This window comes from Chaetodon trifascialis, chromosome 18 (assembly GCF_039877785.1).
Source record: "Chaetodon trifascialis isolate fChaTrf1 chromosome 18, fChaTrf1.hap1, whole genome shotgun sequence".
NCBI lineage: Eukaryota > Metazoa > Chordata > Actinopteri > Chaetodontiformes > Chaetodontidae > Chaetodon > Chaetodon trifascialis.
This window is the reverse complement of record NC_092073.1, coordinates 2,372,843-2,387,038: the sequence shown is the minus strand read 5'-3', so window position 1 is coordinate 2,387,038 and position 14,196 is coordinate 2,372,843. Positions and strand designations below refer to the sequence as shown.

The window sequence follows — 14,196 nt, the reverse complement described above, 5'->3', positions numbered from 1 at the left end:
TGAGGAGATGAGTAAAGTGGATCACATCGCCACCACTACAGACTGCTGGTCAGTTAGGAGAAGGAGCTTCCTTGGTGTGACTGCCCATTGGGTGAACCCTACAGACCTAACTAGACGATCAGCAGCCCTAGCTTGCAGACAGCTAAGAGGTTCCCACACCTTTGATGTTTTGGCCACCGCACTTAATGACATCCATTCTGAATATGGCATCAGGAACAAAGTTGTGAGGACAACAACCGATAATGGCTCCAACTTCCTGAAGGCTTTTCAGATTTTTAGTGTGGACAAAAACAATAATGAAGCAGAGGAGGAAGAGAAAGAGGATGAGGAAGGGAATGAGATGGAGGAGGGAGTGGAATTTGTTGACGTGACTTCGGTCCTAGATGAGAATGATGGCTTTGAGTTTGAGCTTCCAAAACATCAACGATGTGCTTGTCATCTCCTCAACTTAGTGTCTACAGTTGATGCTGAAAAAGCAACAGCCAACGATGGATACAAAAAACTGCAACGCTCAACATTCAGCAAGTGTTATGGGCTATGGAATAAATGTGGAAGATCCTGCCAAGCAGCTGAAGCTGTGGAAGATGCCTGCTCCCTCCAGCTGCTACGACCAAACGCCACCAGGTGGAACTCCATGTTTCTGGGTGTGGAAAGGCTCTTCAAGATTCTGAGAGAAAAGGGAGAGCCAGCTTTGAGAGAGATCTGTGCAGAATTGAAGGTTCCAATGTAAGTTTGAATTATGTATTTATCTATTTTTTTATTTTTACAATATTCATGCATAATTGTGAAACAGTGGTTGATTTTCTCCCTAACAGGTTCCATCCAGTTGAGCTCACTTTCCTCAAAGAGTACTACACCACCATGAGCCCTGTCGCCCAGTCCATCAACATCCTCCAAGGAGAAGCGGAAGTCCAGATGGGATGGCTTCTTCCGACTATTTCCCTGCTGAGCAGCAACCTGGAAAAAATAAAGATTGCACTGAAGCACTGCAAGCCGTTGGTTGAAGCCATTCAAGTGGGCATCCAAATCCGTTTCGGTGAAATGTTAAGAGACCCTGAATTGGTTGCTGCAGCGATTCTCATCCCAAAATTCAAAACGACCTGGATCCAAGATGATGCTACACTGAAAATCGGTGAGACAACATGGAGAAAATATTCATTTAATTACAAATTTAATGTACGCTTACTACATTTATGTTATTTTATTACTCATCGAATAGAACTTGAGCCAATATCTAGGATGTCTAATTGTCAGAGTCAAGACTAAATTTGTGTTTCTCTCCTTGTCTATTCCCTGAATTTGTGAAAGTAGGCAATCTGCAAGCTCACACTGCCTTGGTTGTAGATCTGTTATTTTCACAATTTGTCTCAACTTTTTTTCTATTTTATTTCTTTTTTTTGTGTGCTAATTTTGGTCTTTTGTTTCTGATAGTGTTGTTAGTCAATGTAATATTATCTATTCCTTTAGAATTATGGAAAATGTCATAAATGTAATTAAATTTGTCCAATAAAAATGTGACTGTACTAATGCTAGTGTCACCCTCCTTGTGTTTCAGGGTTGGACTACATCAGGGAGCAGTTGGAGGATCCCTCCATTTCAGCAGATGCTGGATCTGGCTCATCTGATGAGGGAGACTTCTTCCACATCCTGAAAAGTTCCCACAAAACACCAAGCGCCACCAAGCAGCTTGATTCGTACCTGGCCTACTCAACAGATGACATCAAGATTCTCAAGACGTTTCCTGTGGTTCTCAAGTTGTCTGTCAAACTCAACACGCCTCTGCCTGCTTCTGCAGCTTGCGAAAGGCTGTTCAGCATAGCAGGTCTCATCTTCAGCCAAAAAAGAGCACGGCTAGCTGCAGACACTTTTGAAAATCAGCTTCTGCTGAGGATGAACCGCAAGTTTAACTTCTCCACTTGAACCAGAAAGTTTGTGTGTGTTGTAGTGTGCCTCAGTTCATGAGGATTCCCCCAACATAGTTAAAAAGTGGTCCTTTTGCTAAATTTTGCAAGACATTGTTTATTTTTTGAGTTGTATTCTATACCACATTTCATTCAGCTGAAAAAGTGAAATAAAAAAACAAGGGGAGAATAATTTTTGGTTGTTTTGCTTCTTTTCATGCGTACTATAAAATACCTGTACTTGTACTTTTACTTTTGATACTTGAGTATATTTTTTCACAAAATACTTTTGATACTTAAGTACATTTAATGTGAGCTACTTTAAGACTTTTACTCAAGTATTTTTCTTATAGGTGACTTTAACTTTTACCAAAGTCATTTTCAGTTATGGTACTTATACTTTTACTTAGTACTTTATACACCTCTGGGGTTTTGATAGGTGAGAGGTGACGGAGATTGTGCTGTTCTCGCAGTAATCCAGTTTCTTTACTGAACTTGGTGAGGTGGCCCTGTTTCTGATGTTGTGGCCTTTGGTGAGGTGTACAGTGTTGTTATCCAATGGATGAATGAATGAAACCAAACTTGCACAGGGTGCTAAATAATAAGGTCCAGTTTACTTTGTCAAATTTGTTTGAAATGACACAGTTATGGCTTTGTTTTGTTGTTGTTGTTGTTGTTGTTGTTGTTGTTGTTGTTGTTGTTGTTGTCGTCGTTGTCGTTGTTGTTGTTGTTGTGATACACTACACATTACGTCAAAAAGCCTACAGATGTTATCTGAAGCACTTCTGTTTTTGATGAAGCCTGTCTGGTCAGGGTGTAGCAGCAGAGGGCTGACTGTGTCTATCCTGATTGGTAGTGTTTTTGGTAATAATTTGGAAATCAGTGTTACTTAGTGAAATGGGTCATTACAGTAGTAATAGGTGGTGCATATAGCTGTGGTGGAGGTAGCTTTAATTTCTGCAGTTACTCTGTGAAATAATGGTCAGAAAAAAAAAGAATTCAATAACATTAATATTCCTGTCATGTGGATTTGCAGAGAGACTAACTGGCAACAGCTTTGTTAGCTCCCTGACCCATGTGTTATTCAAAGTGAGATTTTTAGTCAGGAGGTGCGATGACAGGAGCAAAGGAGGAGGTCACACATATAGATGTCATGCAGGTACTGCAATGCATCAGCACAGCTTCCATTTTGGGAAGTCTATCAAGTCTATAAACACTTAAACATTCCCCATCCCAAGTTTTTGGCAACTTCTGTAGAGGAGTGATCAAAAACATTGTCACTAGAAATATTACAATTTGTCATGGGATGTGCATGGCCAAGAAGGGCTCTGCAGTGGGTAATTAAAACCACCCAGACCATCATTGGTACCCATCTACTAAGCATCAGCGATATCAGTGTGGTGAGAGGTCTGCACACAAAGGATATTAAAAGACAATGTGTACCCCAGCAACAGCCTGTTAGCAAGTGACACAGAATTATTCGCTGCCGTACCAGTAGACTACAGGACAGCTTCTGTCTTCAGGCTCTAATTGCTCCTGTTCTTTTTTTGTTTTGTTTTTTTCACTGGCAAAAGTTGTGGATTGTAACTGGTATCTTGAGCGTTTTTGATATCACCCTGGTCTAGGTTCCAAGGAAGCATAGCTGATTCTAGAGGGTGGAAACACTGGAGACCACTGTCAGAGAGAATCATCACTAGAGTGGTCACTTGTGCCTGCACTGTGGTATAGAATTTCCCAAACAATCCTGTGTCTCCTTGCTGTGACAAACAACCATGTACCAGAAATCAAGAACACCCTTCCTCCAACATCCTCCATTGTTTCTGTGGTTGTCACAGCAGTATCACACAGCGTTGCCATGGTGATCAGCTATGAAATCTCACCTACATTGATGGGGTACTATCTGCAGTGGAAAAACAAAATAAAAAAATGTACCCGGTCGGTACCAAATATGCATCGAGTCCAGCCGAGTCGTACTATGCAGTGGAAATGAAGACTCTTTAACTCCTCCTCCACACTTCACTGTAAAAAGTGTTTCTAGTGTTGCACAACAGGGCTACAGTTTGCATTTTGTTGTTCAACCCTGTGTTGTAAAATGAAAAATAAGTCAACCTGATATGCAACTCTTAAATTCACAGCAGAACATTTTACATTCATAAAGACAAAGCTATATTTTGAATTGGAAAACTGGAAATTCGAAATACATTTTAAGCAAACATATCAATACTACCCAGAATACCATGATTGTAAAAACAATCAAACAAAACACAGCACAGAAGCAAATGTGTTGTACCTGCTTTAAACCATTCAAGTACTCCCTGGCTGCTGCAGCTGGTTAAGAGCTGCTGAAAATGCTGTTTAGCTAAGTGCGTGTTCCAGTAATTAACACAGTTCGTTACTGTCTTGTACAGAATAGAAAAGGAGATTGAGGCCTTGGAAACACAGGAGCTCAGCATTTCTGCCAATGAAGAAATAGTCCTGAAGCGGTTAAAAGAGGTGGAGAGGACGGCTGAGGACATTATCAAGGTAGGCTCAAATCCAGTGGCTGCCTTTTCATTCTCTGTTTGCTTGACTTGCTCTTACACTGTGTGCTGCTTACTGATTATTTCTGCTTTAGTATGCATCTTTTCACCTTGAGGCAATGAAGCATGATGAGATCTAATAATCCTTTAGCGTTTCAAAAACATCATTTGCTGATTCCTGATCTGAGAATATAGCATTGTCAAAACATGAGTCCGTATATTTCAACAGATATGCTCATGAAGCACTGAGATAGAAAACACAAATAAAGGCTGTTTTATTTGTGCTTCTCCTGTGTTAAATATGTTTCTTTTTGCTGGTAAAAGTCACATCACTGTTTTTAGCTGTGACGTGTTCTTTTGCCACAAGTGCTCATAATAAATCATTTTTCAAAGCTTGAGGACTTTCACATATAAATGGTCACACAATGCTGATTAAGCCTATCACCACCAGGTAACAGGCATCTATCTGTATTTTGCAGTATACTGAAGATTTTAAACCTGTGTCTGTGGCCTCATCCCCACGCTGGCACGCCCGTAGTGATGCATGTCATGTCAGCCAGAAATTATTGGTTGACCAGAGCTGACTGGGGTGCGACTGTCTCTATGGAGTAGGCTACGGCAACTAGTATGGCAGAGCCTATGGCGTCCTGAGCATATTGACAGTGTTTGTGTAATTACTCTCACTGCCTGAAGGGATAGAAGGCAAATCTTCCGCACTGCCTATTTAAAACTGATTTGTTAGTTTAATGTTCAGTTGCACTGGTGCCCTGTAAAGAACACTTCTCTGTCAGAGCTGATTCAATCACCAACATATGACATCAAACTTAACTCCTCCTGAAAGTTTTGTTTTTGTTGACCTCCAGTAGTGTAACCTTTCACCTTCAGTGATGCAGAAGTAACTCTTTATTGATTAATAATACTATGAACTCTGAATGGCTTTTAAGTAATGACTGTGAGAGTGAATGGTTGGTTTTCTTTGTTACCTCAGTGTTGGTGCTTCAAGCCGATAAGTTTGAGTAAAAGAAGAAAAGTAAATGAAAGTTTAACAGAGACAAAACATTGCACAGTCGTTTGCAGCACTGTGACTATAGACAGTTCAATCATTTTATCCTCCACTTTCAGATTAAATATATTGATATATGATTCTACATGTGTCAGCATGTAGTGTGTAGTGTCATTGTTGTTCTAAACATTTTCTAGACATTTCTCATGTCTAGCAAAAACTATTTTTTGGAGGTTATAGAAAGTTCTGAGTCAGATGTCAGTATAAGAGGTAGAGTTTGATAGCACTTTCGATGAATATACTACATTGAATTCGAATATCATTGTTTCCTACTCACTCCATGTGGCCTGTGGCTCTTCCTCTAATCTCTGCTTGCTTCTAACAAGATGCACTCAATGTGTGGGTGTGCTTTGGTTCACAAGAGGCTGCTTTGGGTGAATAAGGTGGCAGGTAAATGGAGTGCTCACATGGTGGGTGTGCAGTGTACAAAGACTAATATGCATGAATATGTTTTCTGGTTGCTGTCTGTATTGAGACTTAAAGACAGTGAAATAACTGTGACTTTAATGTGACATAGTCCTGGACTGCTGATGCTAAACACAATTTGGACTTCTTGCCTCTCTCACCACTTTGACCCTAAACTACTCTGTGTTCATATGTAGGCGTTAAATGCAGACATCCCGGCAGGTAAACAATTTTATAGCATTTTCACGTTTCCATATATTTCTGTTCAGTTTTGTTTTGTGAAAACTAAAATAATGATAATAATTAAATGATTTGGCATTATTTAACATATACATTATTGCTAAAACATAGATGTTAGTGATTCATATAGTAATAATGTTTAATCTGTTGTTGATATACTAACCCTTTTAACAATTCAGACACAGACAGTAATGACTGTATAACGCCTTTTAGGCCTAACATTTTGAGATCATGATTTAATGCATGCTAATGTATTCTCTGCCAGACAGAGAAGATTTAATCTTCTTGAAATTAAAAAAAAAAAAAAAAAAAAAATTCAAATGTTCTGATGTTTCAAATTTATTTTTAAGACTGTTATACCAAGACAATGATCCAAACAGTTTAACAGTTTTTAATTGTGTTGAAATAACCAATATTTTGTGTTTACAATTCAATAATCTGGAGATAGCAAATTGTCCCTTCTCATTTTGCTCTCATCTCTTTTGAGATGATTCTGTATCTCAAAACCAAGAAAAATCATATCATATCTCCAGATTGTGATGAAGGGCCTAGTTTAACATTCTGGAAAAGAAAAGGAAAAAAAAGTAGATTTGGTTTCTTTCTGAGTGAGATGTCCAGGCGGATATCAATCTCCTGTCCATGTGTTAAGCAGCTGGGGTCAGGACATGGTTGGCCTAGCTTAGCAGAAAGAATCAAGCAGAGGAAAAAAGATAAGATAAGATAAGATAAGATAAGATAAGATAAGATAAGATAAGATAAGATAAGATAAGATAGACTTTATCCCACAATGGAGGGAATTCACGTTACAGCAGCAACAAGACAGAGTGCAAGAAGTCAGAGGACAAGAAGACAAAAAAAATATTGCAAAAGTTCAAATATACACCTACAAACAGCTCTAAAACTCTATAACCAACACATTGCAATATGTTTGTTTAATTCATATGCAAACTGAGATGTAAGTACACTGGTTTGTGGTTTTAGGGGCAGTTGCATGTTGTTGGAACTATTTCTTGACAAACAATATTGCAGTTTGTCCAATTACCCAAAATAACATTGCAGTTTTATACCTCTGTTCATGCACAACAAGAAAGAGTGTATAACTCAGCTAGCTTTGAAAGTCTTGGTAGATGTAGTTTTGCTTTTCTTTGCTTGGAGTCTTGCTAAGCTAGGCTAACCCAATTTTGACTCCAGCTCTGTACTGAACATTAAGTCAGGTTGATATCAATCCTCGCAACTTACTCTCAGTGAAGAACCACTCCCCACCCCCCCAAAAAAAGAAAAGAAAAAGAATTATTACTTTAAAAATGTTACCTTGGAATAATGGTCCCAAAGAACACAACTTAAGCATAATTTGCTATCTCTTTGCTAAAAAAAAGATAACTGGGTCATAATACCATAATAATGGTTTGACACCTCCATATAAAATGATTGTAAAATGGTGAATAGTGTATTTTGTCCTCAGATTTGACACATCATGTCACCTCGCTCCTCCCAGATATTGCGTCATCCATCCCATTGACGCCAGCAAAAACAGCTCCTATACATGAGCCTGGTAATGAAGAACCAAAGAAAGGTACATCATATAAGTAGTGTATACGCTGCAAAAACTTTTTTTTCTTTTTTCTGTTTAATCATACAACCATCACAATAATATTTGAAATTATGAAAAAAAAACACGCTGCACACAATAGGATAGAAAAGAAGCACAATTCTAACTGTAGACAGACTTTGGATGCTCACCAGCATTTTCACAGTGAGGATGCTCAGCTCCATGGTTATGCAGACATGCATTTTGTGTTCTTGAGGCATAGCTGTCTGCTCAAGACAAGCTGCTCTAACTGAAAATACCTCCTGACTCCATTATGCTCTTTTAAAACTGCAATTTTACATTTCACTAGAATGCAAATTATGAAGCAATTAGATTTCATTGGGAGGAGAACAGAACATTCTCATGCCTACCATTTTGCAATTTTACATCAGAGAAAGAAAAGTTTTCATCAGAGGGAGAAAGACTGGAGCTCATTAAGTGATTTGCAGCCTTCAACAAGCTCATGTTTTGACACTAATGTGTCTTTATCAGACTCAAAATGTACATGACAAGGGGCAGATACACATATACACAACCTAGAGTAGATGTACATTAAGAGAGACAGTTGAACAAGATTTCAGATCTGCTGGATAATGGATCCCAGGGTAGGAGATGACAGAGCCAATGTTCAAGTGCCACACCATGTTCTTTATAATCACAGATATACCTTAAAACTTACATTGAAATAAGTACCAAATACAAGTACTGCATTAGATATCTGTCATCATTGAGAGGAAACAGTTTTTCATCAAGACCAAAGTGTTTCAGTATGCTAAAAGTATGAATCCACTGTGCCCCTCTGTGAAGCAGTGACTTGACTATGCCACCCCCTCCAGGCAGAGGGGGAGATTCTTTTCTTTTTAGCCCATGTCTTCATCAGAGTTGGGGAACATATTTCCTGTCTATGGCCATTTCATTTTTTATAATGTGTATGACTTATTTACTTACCATACTTCTTCACTTTCCATGTCCTTGGAACTTGCCACAGCTTTCATTTTACTTCAAATTATTTCACATTTGAAAGCAGAGAGCTGAGAAGCTGGCTGGAGCTTGAGGTTCAGCTCTGAGGGGTATTTGGTAATGTCCACCATGAAGGTCAAGTCCCAATCACTGAGTTTCGACCAGGGGTTTCCCCTTCTTCTCTATGAGTTCTTTGAGACAAACTGGCAGTTTGGAACAGTTTTACAACAAGCCACTCCTTCACAAATTCTCCTTAATGAAGTTTCAGCTTCTTAACTATTGTACACTCCATTGTACAAAACTTGTCGATATAACACTGTCTCTGTCAGAATATGGTCCTGTGAAAGCTGCTTGTTGAGCATTTAAACTCTGGAAAAGAGCAATAACTTTATCCAAGCGCATTTGTCTGTGTAGCTGAACATGCGCAATAACTCTTGAGATTGGCCTTTTTCATCACTACATCCCAACAAACTTAGTTGGACAGACTGTCTTGTCTTTTACTTCAACAAAAGCGAATAATTACTTTTCATTTCCACCTGCAAGGTATAGCATAATTATTGCAGAGTTACGGTATAATCTTTTGTATTAATAGTTTACCAGTACAGTGTATACTGATACATATATGTACTGTATGTACTGGGAGAACAAGATGTGAAGTTATGGAATAAGGGGATAACAATTCGGGATCTTAGAGAAAACTTATACTATAGTTATTTTTTTAACTACTGGGTAACTACTCTATTATGTATGTATGTATGTATGTATGTATGTACTGTACTGTACTGTATGGTCTACTGAGCAATAATCTTGAGAAAATGTATACTGTAGTTACTATTTAAGACCTTGGTATTTACTCTATCATTACAGTATGCATGACCTACTGAGCATTAATCTGGCCATTTGGAAATAATTTTTAGAGAATTTACACCAAAGTTATTGTTTAACGCCTGGCTACCACTTGTATTACTAATAAAGAGTACAGTATGACCAAAATACTGAGCAAAAACCTGGTTGTTTCTGGATTGATCAGGATGACTTCTGTATCACTTCAATTTCGAAATGACCTTATTACCAACAAACAAGCAAACTAAATTGCCGTTTCATAATTTTAATTATTATTGAGTGAAATTTTTGACCACATTGAACTCACAATGTACTGCTTGTTTTAAGCTCAAAATAGGCTCAATGTACTGCAGCTCTTATTTTACTGCTTATGATGAAAAGAACAGGGAAATACATTCTTGTTGGTTGAATTGCCAGGGAGAAGACTTTCAACATTCTAATGACTTCAAAATGATCAATTATCATTGTTTCAGATTAGCATAGAATAATTGCTGAGACAATATAAATGTGAGAGATATACTTACTTTCACATGATGGTTGCTTTGCATATCCTGCATCTGTTTTGAGTGTTTGTGGTGCATGTCCAAAGAAATGAACACTGCACATATGCACAATGCAATATACAAGAACAGTAGGGGCAGTATGGCAATGGTAGCAGATGCCTGTTGCTAGAAAGTGGAGAGTGACAACAAGCTGCTTTGATGTACTGACTACTGTGTGTGTTGTGCGATGGACATTCAAAACTAGTGGTATTACTCATTAATTTTTTGCACTGGCAGAATGACAGAAGCATATTCGACTTTCTTACAAAGTGCTTCATTTTGGGGCCTTACCATCTACGATGGCACTGGTGTTGTTTTTCCTGCTGTGATCTCAGAATTAACAAAATAGTAACCTTCACAAGTGCTGCCATATTTATTGCTTGCATTATGAAAATCTTTATACTGTCTGAGTTCTGTCGTGCATTCTTTATTGGTATCGTCCAGTATCACACATAGGTTAGTATGTGAACAAGTATGTTCACCACGCAGCCATTTATCTGCACAAATGTGTGATTAAAAAGCAAGTGTATCTAGTGTAATAATTGAAGTTATTCAGGCAGGTAGCAGTTCCCTATATGCAGATGAATCATTTTATACCATACTAGTATTATCTAAAAAAAGTTGAATTCTACTATATTATTTTTATTAATAACTTACCAGAAATAATAGTTTCTGAAATTAAAGTGTTCATTCAGTAAAAAAAAAAAAAAAAAAAAAAAAGTGACAATATAATAAAACAGGCTGGCTTAAATCACAGCTGGGTTACATCAACATATTGTTACATGAGTACTATCTAGGGTGGGCAAATTATTTACAATGAAGGTAGATGGAGCAACAAAGCCATGAATGTGTCTCCACTAGGTATGCTGGTGACAGCAAGTCTTCAGTATCCATGACTATACACTATCCCCTGGACCTTTGAACTGAAGTAAACACAGAGATATACTGTGTAGCTATTTATAAGTACCCCAAAATTATAAAGAAACAATGTAGTTTGCTTGTTTGTTTGTAGTATAATAAGGTCATAAATAAAACCATATCAAATATCTTAAGTGATGCAGAGGTATGCTCTCCATCTTCCCCAAAATGTCCAGATTTTTGCTCAGTTTTATGGTCATACTGTTGCATACCTTGCAATAGTAATAGAATAGGTACCCAATAATAATAATAAGTAAAAACTAGAGTATAAATTCTCTCTAAATTCCTCCGTAACATCCAGATTATTGCTCAGTAGGTCATACATATGTAGGTCATACTAGAACAATAGAATAGTTATCCAGTAGTTAAAAGGTAATGATGGAAGTGTTGACCCCTTATTCCCTAACTTCACATCACGTTCCCCGGTACCTACAAATATGTACTGGTACATAAAGTGCTGGTACACTGTTAGTACAAAAGATTGCACCGTAACTCCGGGGGTTATGACGCTGGATGTTGCGGTTATAATCTAAAGCCATGAATCTAATATCAAGAAATGTTCAGTGGCAACAAACATTATTGAACAACATTTGTCCTAAGATCTTCATCTAAGTATTTTCTTCATTCCAGCTACATTTGTCATGGAGATTAATGTGGAGCATGATAAGAGAACAGGCAAAAGTCAGGTGGTGTCTACAGCAACCATCACCCCAGAAACCATCCAGGGCAGGGGGCTGAAGGTATACGATGATGGGCGCAAGTGTGTATATGCACTGCACCCAGAAGGAAGCAAAATGCTCAGTGGGGCAGTTGAAGAGATGACGCCCACAGATGTGGAAGAGCTGCTGCATCAGGCCACGGATAAGAACATACCCACTGAGGTGCAGTATCATCAACCTGTCTATTCTGTACCCTACACAGGGGGGAGTAGGCCCTCAACACCAAAGACACCAAATAAAACAAAGCAGCATACCACAACGGCCAGCTGTAACCCCTTCCAGAGCACAATCTCATTCAGAAATGAAGCTCAAATCTGCAGAGAGGAAAACCAGAGGAGTCAAGACCTGGAGGGATGGAAAACCCTCAGCAAAACTCCCAGCCCTAGCCTCATTCAACAAGACTCTATGTCAAAATTGCAAAGCCCAGGAGAAGAAGCTAAGCTACCCTACTCTTACATTCCAGGACAATCAAACAGTGACTCGCATCAAAATTCACAGCCTCCCTCCAAAACTTCACAAGGATTCACCAACAGCAGAATAGATGTGAACAATCCACGCCCAGCAGCTCTTGTCTCAGTCAAAGCCAGGTCTGAAGGAATGCCAGCACCCATACAGCCCCATTATAGGGGTGTAGATAGCTGTAGTCCTTCACTAGCCAGCCATGAGTCCAGAGTTGATCCTGATGCCTTGATAGGGTGTTCAGGTAATTTTAACCAACACTTGCCTTTCTGTGCAAAGAATATTGCCTCTCTGAACCTTACCAACACATTGCCAGAGGGACTAAAATCAGAACCAGTTACCATGATATTCATGGGCTATGAGAATGCTGAGGACGAGGAGGAAGAAGATATCCAGGCAGAGCTGGTGATTATAGGCAACAGTGATGACAATGATGATCTTGATGATGATGATGATGAGGCCCAAAATTTTAAAAATGAAAGTGTTGAGGAGGAGTGTCTGTCATACCACCCTGAGGGATACAAAAGTAAGGTCTTCCAACCCATAGTGGGTATTGCCAAGGTTACAGGCTGCAGAGACATTATTGGTGACACCTATACAAAATGGGATGATTTAGGGCTCCACAAGCCAACTTTCATCCACAAGCCTGGAAAACACAGTCCCTACCTGCAGGGAGAGGGGTTGGATGAGTCTGCAAAGGCAGCATTAATATGGAGAAAATGAAGCTCTGTTCCACAGGAAGATAAGACGGAACTTTATCTGTTGCTGAGAAACTGGGTCAGTGAAGAAGGAATGTACAAATACATATTAGGGGATTTGTTAGGTGATTCTGTCTTGTTGTTTTCATTTCTTTCTAGCCCTTCACCATGTGTTTTCATGGTTCATAGGTTTGAACATATTGTGTGTGTAAATGCATAACCAGCTACCATAACCTACAGTGCATCTTAGCCTTACTCCAGATACATTTCCATATTGCAATAGGAAGGCAACAACTTTTTTTATGAGTCATGTGTTGCAAAAAGCTTAATCTTGACATGTCACTGCTTTGTCTTCACAGCCACAAACATTGTGTCAATCAGTCTTTTGCTTCTGTGATTTTTAAAGCTTTATTGCCACCCCCTGGCATTTCAGTTTCATTACACAGTCACATTAACATGGGCACAGGATTGTCAAATCCTGACCAGTGGAGTTTTGATAACACTGTCTAAAATTATATACTTTATAAATGGTCTAGAAATAAATAAATAAATAAATAAATAAATAAATAAATAAATAAATAAATGGTAAATAAAGCCCCTCTTAATGCATTATAAATGACTAAAAAGCCATTTTTAACACCTTGTAGGTTGCCAGAGGTGGAATCCCTTTTCGCTGCCATATCACCTCCTCCAGTATAAATTGCCTTGACTCTTTACTTCCCCAGGAAGACCCTTTGAAAGGACAGCTAGAGCACGAAGATTAATGGATAAATGTGGTAGAAGAAGTCTTTATTAATGCCTTACTATCATGCTTGACAGCAGGGCTTATTTTAAAGTGTATGACCAATGACCTTTTAACTGCAAACCATCATTAATGACTCACTTTCTAACAGCTATTAAGTCTGAAATTGTGAAGGTTAATAAATTCTTAATAAATTGATTTTGGTGTGACTGCAGTACTTTGACAGAGATAGTTATGCTATGACACACACACACTTTCAATTTGGTTTGGATTACTAGTGTTCTTCTAACTACGTGTAGGCAGTGTGTGTTTGCCCTGCCACAGTTCTGACTTCAACCTCATCCAACACCTTTGGGATGAAATGGAACACCGAGTGTGGGCCAGGCCTTATCACCCAATGTCAGTGCCCTCACTCATACTCCTGTGACTAAATGGGAGCAAATCTCTGTAGCCAGATTCCAACAATAGCTGGAAGATCTGTAACCAGAAGAGTGGTATGGGATGCCATAATAGCACATTAATACAGATGGTGTCACAAGTTCAATTATCACATATGAGCGGAATGTTCAGGTGTCCACATGCTTTGTCATATAGTGTAC

At 38.7% G+C, this 14,196-nt stretch overlaps 2 protein-coding genes across 2 annotated transcripts in view; both read left to right on the top strand.

Moving 5' to 3' along the window:
• The window catches only part of palmdb (palmdelphin b), a 70,809-nt gene that overhangs the window by 23,205 nt on the left and 33,408 nt on the right, over positions 1 to 14,196 (top strand). Inside the window, exon 5 of the mRNA XM_070986368.1 lies at positions 4,310 to 4,424. Within this exon, the coding sequence (XP_070842469.1) occupies positions 4,310 to 4,424 (115 nt within the window). The remainder of the gene's footprint in view (positions 1 to 4,309; positions 4,425 to 14,196) is intronic.
• Positions 5,710 to 13,399, top strand: LOC139346975 (palmdelphin). Its single transcript, XM_070986374.1, has 3 exons — positions 5,710 to 6,110; positions 7,591 to 7,701; positions 11,610 to 13,399. The coding sequence occupies exon 3, from the start codon at positions 11,621 to 11,623 to the stop codon at positions 12,878 to 12,880; it is 1,260 nt and encodes a 419-aa protein (XP_070842475.1). The 5' UTR covers positions 5,710 to 6,110; positions 7,591 to 7,701; positions 11,610 to 11,620; the 3' UTR covers positions 12,881 to 13,399.